This window comes from Spea bombifrons, chromosome 13 (assembly GCF_027358695.1).
Source record: "Spea bombifrons isolate aSpeBom1 chromosome 13, aSpeBom1.2.pri, whole genome shotgun sequence".
In the NCBI taxonomy this organism is placed as follows: Eukaryota; Metazoa; Chordata; class Amphibia; order Anura; family Pelobatidae; genus Spea; species Spea bombifrons.
Window position 1 is genome coordinate 15,953,454 of NC_071099.1, and position 7,452 is coordinate 15,960,905.

General features: G+C 46.0%; 1 protein-coding gene across 1 annotated transcript in view; it reads right to left on the reverse strand.

The window, feature by feature from the left end:
• The window catches only part of FAM171A2 (family with sequence similarity 171 member A2), a 38,239-nt gene extending 31,063 nt beyond the window's left edge, over window positions 1-7,176 (reverse strand). The window contains exons 1-4 of the mRNA XM_053453506.1: window positions 6,986-7,176; window positions 2,635-2,862; window positions 1,898-1,990; window positions 1,055-1,219 (exon numbers count right to left, since the gene is read on the reverse strand). Coding sequence (XP_053309481.1) covers window positions 1,055-1,219; window positions 1,898-1,990; window positions 2,635-2,862; window positions 6,986-7,109 — 610 coding nt within the window. The 5' untranslated portion in view covers window positions 7,110-7,176. The remainder of the gene's footprint in view (window positions 1-1,054; window positions 1,220-1,897; window positions 1,991-2,634; window positions 2,863-6,985) is intronic.
• Window positions 7,177-7,452: the final 276 nt, after the last annotated feature.

Sequence of the window (7,452 nt, forward strand, 5' to 3'; positions counted from 1 at the left end):
GTGTGAGACGGGGTATGTTCCCCACGCAGATATTAGAGATAACCCATTAACGAGACTTTATGGCGACTTCAAGATCTATCAACCCCTTTAAGATTCAGCAAGAATCCTCATGCTGGACCGGTATTAATCACAACCTAGATACTTCCAGGGCTAGAAAGAACCGTGAATACCCCTTAATGTATCAATTTATTGCATTACCACTATTACATATACCCCTCTGCGGCAGAAAAACAGGACTACACGTACTGCTCTGTATGCGTCGTCACTGTATTACTCACACGTGACTCGGACACATGGGACACGGCCAAAAATCACTTAAGGAATGACTCGAGAACAACGCCAAGCTACGAATATAATATGATCACGTGTGTAGACACATCACAGCATACTTCTGCCTCCCGGTAGAAGTGGTAGAAGCCAATACAGGGACGACATTTAAACCTGTTTGAGTCACAATATGCAATTTGTCTAAAGGGAGACCAAGGACTGATTAAGATTTGAGTCTCTACATCAGGAAAGACGGGCAGACTAGACGGGCCAAATGAGTCTTATCTGCCATAAGAGTCATTTATTATTAATGATAGCGTCCATCTGCCTCCAGTTCATGAAGCCACTATAGCCGCGCCGGTAAGAGCGGAGCTGGGTTGATAGGCCAGAAGTGGTAAGTAATACGGGTTTAATTAGATTAATATAATTAATGAGATAAAAACATGTATTCCTGTTGGTTCAAGCGATAGGAAACGTATACTAAACCACATGGAAAATGCTTGTCTGGGAATATGTCAGATGTAGGGTGAAGGCTGTAGGGTCAAGGCAGGGTGGTAGATAAATGGAACAGCATCCCTTCAGCAGTGGTAGAGGCTAATACCGTGAGGGAATTAATTAATGCATGGGGTAGGCATCCAGCTCCTGAATCTAAGAGGAGACCAACGACGAAAGGTCGGAGTCTTTTGTTAGTCTCTACCCGTTCTCCACCTCCATCGGTCCTCACTCTCTTGTCTTCTCACCCATCTTTTAAGATTTTAGCACAAACATCCCAGTAACAAACTCTTACCTCCATTGCCGGAGTCTGGTTCTGACCCAATAAATGCTGGGAATCCTCTCATCTGGTGGAGGTTGCTGGCGGTGGTGAGGGAGGAAGAAAGCTGGTTATAGGTAGATGAGCGAGGCAAGCGGGCAGCCTTCCTCTGAAACTGGACCCAGGGCTGGCTGCGGACACCTGGGGAATAGTCAGCGAGACAAGAACGAAAAGAGGAAAACACCCAGGTGAGATAAGGAGGTGAAGAAGATGCAAAGAATGGATAGTGAAAGAGAAAGTCAAATAGGAGACAGGGGTGCAAGAAGTACATGAGGGGTACAAAGACGAGAGAGACAAGAGCAACAAGAGCGACATCAAGCAGAAGACAAGGTGGAGAAGTTAACATAGAGATAAAGATTAGGGTAACAAAATACAAATAGATAAGAGGGGAAAGAAAAATAAATCTGAAAAATCAGGTGTTGAGATACTTTGGATTAAGATGGATCAAAAGAGACAGAAACTGAAATGAAGACTCAAGAGCAAGCGGGCAGCTTTTGTGGATAGATGGGGCAAGATGTGGCTGTGAGGTTGTCTAAATCCTTGGGAAAGTCTATGAATTAGATTTATTATATATATATATATATATATATATATATATTAGATTTATTTATATTATACGGCAGGGTTTCAGAACACCTTGGAGAAATGGTTAATAAAATGTCAGCATTGGACCAATTTGATAGTATTTTATACGGCCATCTCCATGATTTTCCCTGTTTTCTCACATGACACCTAAATGTGGTTTCCCCGGCACAACATTTCGACAATCACCAGATGTTGCGTTATTTATTATATGGAATGACTTATGCGCATAAATACCTGGGGAGCCCAGCAGAATCTGCACAATGTCTTCATAGAGGATAAGAGTTGCTGGCCGCTCGGGAAGCAGGTAAAGGCTGACGGAGGCATAAACTGCAGGGGGGGGTAAAAAAAACAACAACATGTGCGTTAGAGGACGGAAGAAAAAAAAAAACCACAGAAAACATGAAGAAATTCTCTAATTAGCAAGTGATTGTAATTAATTAACACCGGGCATTAAGGAGTCACATGCTGGCTCTTTGGCCTTCAAGAACTTAAGCCGGACATCAGTGTTCTAGAACAGATATGAAACCTGGTCCTCTAGGACTGTTCCTCAGCCTTCTTCTCAAACACTGAAGAGTCAGAAAGGTTGGCAGTAAATTGCATAGCTTTCTGACATTTTTGGGGTTAGAAACAAAGTCTGAAGATGTACATTAGATTTACATCACCCCTCGAGACAGGCAACAGAGCGGCATTATAGAGTGGTAATAAGCATGAAAAACTGCCCCTCCCAATCCCGCACAGCTGTGAATGCCGGTCCGGAATGTTCCTATACCCCATTAACCCACCCCCCCGACACATGCGCATATTGGACAGGTGGCAAAAAGACAACTCTCCAAAACTTGAATACCAGTGGAGACTGGTTATTTAACTAGTGACCATCCAAGGGTTAAAGTATGTGTTACTAAGCACATGATCTAAACACAATGCCCCCAGCCTTAGCTCACATAACATATTCCCCGTTTCATAGTCCTTACGTGGCAGTCGGTCCACGCGCCAAGGCACAGAGTTGGTTACGTAGCCTCTCTTGGAAGCGGTGACCAGGACCCAAGTTCCGATTTTGTAACTGATGCCGAGGACAACGATCCCATCCTGGTCGGTCACTCCAGATGCCAGGCCGCTCTGATTCCCGAATATCTCCACCACGGCCATGGCGAGTGGAGACACATCTCCGTTCTCGTACACCTGCACTTTAATGTGGACCTCTGGAGAAGACAAACAGAAGTAACGGTTTAAATCCAAACAGCAAGGAATCTGACCCAAAAGTAGGAATATGTCATCAGATTAATAAGAAAATAATAAAAATTAGCTGAAAGCGTCAGGGAAGGGGTAGTTTATAAATATGTTTCTGACATAAACAAACATTAGAATAAAACAAATATTGATGTTCATGATGTTTATGGACAGGGCGCCAGCTTTTCCGGAGCAGAATTGGAACAATGTATTTATTTTATTATTGCCCCTAGTATTTTCTCTTCTAACAAACTTCCAGTTAGGCAACATCCTCAGGTACCGGCTGCTGAAGACGGCATGTGGGATAACTCCTCCCATTACTCATATAACTGCCTCCCTCTAACTCCTTCTATTACTCATATAACCCCTCCCTATAACTCCTACTATTACTCCATGTAGCTCCTCCCTAAAACCCCTCCTATTACTCATATAACCCCTCCCTATAACTCCTACTACTCCCTATAACCCCTCCCATTACTCCATATAACCCCTCCCATTACTCCATATAGACACTCCCTATAACTCCTACTACTACTCATATAAGCCCTCTGTATAACTCCTCCAACTAAATATAACCCCTTCCTTAACTCCATATAACCCCTCCCTATAACCCCTCTTATTACTCCTTCAAAAAGTGTTATGTATAAAAATATGCCTCTGAACAGTTTAAGAAATGGTTTTACCCCCGCAGTAACCAATGGAAGAGGCCTTAGTACTATAGGAACCAGAATCACTTTTGTAGAAAACCCTCTTACCCCTCGGTTTATCCATCCCATTGAACCCAATGAAAAAGGATGAGGGGTTTTAGTATGAAGGGGTGACAGGTCTTGGGATTGCCCCCCAGGCATTCACTGGACATTAGATCAGAGAGTTCCTGTTGTCTTGGTAACGACCTCATTCATTTCCTCTAAGCTCACAGAGAGGGGCCTACCGTGTGAAGGAGGAAGGGAAACTGGGATGGATGGGGAGAGAGGTGGCGAAGAAAACAGGAAAAAAAGAGGGAAAGTATGAAGGGCAAAATAGAACAATAAAAACAGGAAAGAGGAATAAAGACAGGAAGAGAAGAAGGTGGGTGAGAGCGATGAAAAAACAAATGGGTTGAGAATGAATGAGCGCAAGCAGGATGCAGGGGAAGTCTGGAGACATACTGGGGAGGAAGGAGAGAGAGAGACACAGGGGGGGCAGAGAGATGGCAACAGGGAGGGCAAAGAGATGGCAACAGTGGGGGCAGAGATGGCAACAGTGGGGGCAGAGAGATGGTAACAGGGGGGGCAGAGAGATGGTAACAGGGGGGGCAGAGAGATGGTAACAGGGGGGGCAGAGAGATGGTAACAGGGGGGGCAGAGAGATGGTAACAGGGGGGGCAGAGAGATGGCAACAGGGGGGCAGAGAGATGGCAACAGGGGGGGGCAGAGAGATGGCAACAGGGGGGGCAGAGAGATGGCAACAGGGGAGGCAGAGAGATGGCAACAGGGGGGGCAGAGAGATGGCAACAGGGGGGGCAGAGAGAAGGCAACAGGGGGCAAAACAGACCGAGACCAAGGTCGCAGGAAAAAGACAAATGGGATTTTGGGGCGGGAGACACAGAAATTGGTGCAAGACATGGGGAGAGGGACAAGGAGGAGTGTAAGGGAGACATGAAGGAGAGACGCAGGGAGTAGAGGGTATGATGAATGCAGAGGTGAGCTAGGCCAGACCAGGGAGACAGAAGGGGAGGACAGCACAAGAGAGCGTACAGAGACAGTCCCGAGATTAAAACAGAGCGCTGCGGTATAGATCGTGTTCTAATACAAGATTATAAGAGCTCACATATGTACTAAGGTGAGATAATGCGATGTATGAGATATACATTGTACCGATAATCTGAGATACTGCATTATAGAGATCATCTGAGACATCACACCGCAGAGAAATATGGATGGAATGTAAAAACAACTGTTCCGACTGTGTTGGTTTGGTAACCATGACGCCTCTGTGCGTTACGGGACCGACTAACACCCGCAAACAAATAAATAAAACATGATTCTGTGAAACAAACAACAGAAAACAACACAAGGTGGGAGCTCTGGTATTAAAGGTGCTGTTCCACTGCTACTACCCAAGTTATTACATTCTTTCCTACGTGTAGCAAATAAACCTTCGCAGATATATGGTCTTAATCGTTCCTCTTAAGGGTTCATCGCATGGCAACAACCTATCAACGACTGTGCTTATGTCACATGGCAATTAAGTATTCCCATCAAAAAAAATATGAATGAAGCAAAAGGTTACTGAATGAACGAATCATTTCTGGGAAGGAATTTTTACTGGGAATGAGGTTACTGAGGCTGTATTTGGCAAAGTAGGAGGCACAAAAGTATTCTGTTTAGCTGGCAGAGACATATTGCCCTGGGGTAGGAAAGGGCTGGTACACTATCTGTACGAGAATGAGACGTCCTGGTACTGAAACCAGGCAGACTGGCAGCTTTTTTGCTTGGGTGTCTCTTCCTATCAGTCAACAAATGATCCTAAAAACATTAAACACCTCCATCCTACTGGAATACGTCCTAAGTATTCCCCACTGTCTTCTCTTTCTGGCCTGGTGGAGCCCCCACAGGTCGCAGCATACGTCTCGGCTTTCTTTTAAACCAAGATATTTCACTTAGAAACATTCCGAACACAAATTCAAACTAAATTTCCTTCTCAGCTGGGTAGTTGTCTCAGGAATCCACTACATCCGCAGCGGAGAGATATCGGCTTTTACCTGAGTCGGCTCAGCCTTCAAAGCTGACCTCAACTTACTTTGAAACTTCTCTCGCTACGAAAAACTTGCTTCCTTCCTGTACAACATTCAAAAGAAAGGAAGCTGTCTCGCATGTACACTTGGTGGCTCGGGGACAATAGGATTATTTTCTTCCAAGAGACAGATAACACAGAAAAAACCCTTGAGAGACAGCTGACCCACTGGCAGACAGATATCTCCTTATGCTTTCTGCTCTTGATCATGGTCACTTTCTTCTCCTGATTGGTCTTTACGTGAACAGTCTAAACTGTCTTTAATTTGGGTCCTAAAATCATCGGCTGTCACTTTTTTTTTTTCTCGTAGATCCGCCAGAAACAGCTGGTTCCACCATCCCCAAAAATAAAATATAAATTAAATGTTAGGAGACTCCCAACCCCGCGATGCATTTATACCTCGTCCACCCCAGAGACAGCTGCAGAGAGAGGCTGTTGAAAAGTTAAAAAAAAAAGCTTCCCTTGTGAACGTGTGAGAAGAGACAGCCGACACAAACACTCAGAAACAGACATCCTCCCATCCTCGCGGAAACGTCGCTCCACAAGTGAGGAATCTAGAAGACCGTACAGCCGTCGGAGCGGCCAGGTGGGGCAAACACTACGTTTAAAGCCCCTCTCACTTATTTTATAGCCCGTGGACCTCAGCAAACTGCCCCCACAAAAGATCAGAGCCCCTAGTAAGAGGTACAAGGCGTGAAGGGCTGATACATCCACGCTCATGTCTCAAGAAATAGAAGACCCCCTTGTTGTAGAGCGGTGGCATCTACCCAATAATAGCTGCCCCCTCCTTTATACCCCAAACAGAAACTCAATGCATCCTGAGAAAGGAGCGCCCCATTGGAGAAACACCAGCAACTGGGGTAGTTTGGAGTAAAGCCACCCTAATGACAAAATCTACCCCATCACCTGGTATTCTAGAGAGTGTCCCCCAATAATGAATGCCCTACAACACAATCATCTTATACAGAGTACCCCCAATATCAGAATCCCTATATGCTGGATAGAATGCTCCTCCCTATAAGAAACCATGGTCCTTGGAAGGACCCCCCAATCTGATACCCATCCCCACCAATCAGAAAACAGAACACACTCTATCAGATTTCAGAACCGCCTCCCATGCAAAAAAACACTCTGATTAAAGCCCCCCCAAGACAAAAAATAACAATAGACCCAACAATAATACTGCATTGTAGCCATGGAGTGTATGATGACCCCCCCCACCCACACACCCAGTTCATTGTCAAATACACGCATATACAGTGAGCTCCCACTCGTGCTCTGCTGCCACCCATCTCATTGTCTCGCATCCTCCACACTTACCCTGAGGCATTGAGGTTTCCATCAGTGACTTCCCGTGGCTGCCCATGCACCATAGCATTAGCAGGACCACCAGGGAGCCATAGGGCCCCCCAGCAGGCATCCCCGAAGCCTCTGCGCACCCCATGCCTCCCACTCACCCCTCCATTCTCGCTGCCCTTCTGCATACACTGACAGATTATGTGCCCGAGCAGCTCCCTCCTCCCTCTGTCTCTCTGTCTCTCCCGTGCCACACCTCCCCTTTTCTTTATTTTTTCCCTCTGGAATCCGGCGCCATCTAATGGCCGGAATTGAAATAACAAGTACGGCTCACGATGCGATGAGGAAAATGCTACATCAGCCGCTTGGATACAGGAGGCCAGCGGCGCCGGTGATTGGCCCACGTAGCCCATCCATTTACCTGCCGCCTCAAAGTGTCAGGCTGGGCCCTGGTTCTTTGTGTGTAGATACACAGGGCGGTTTACACTGCG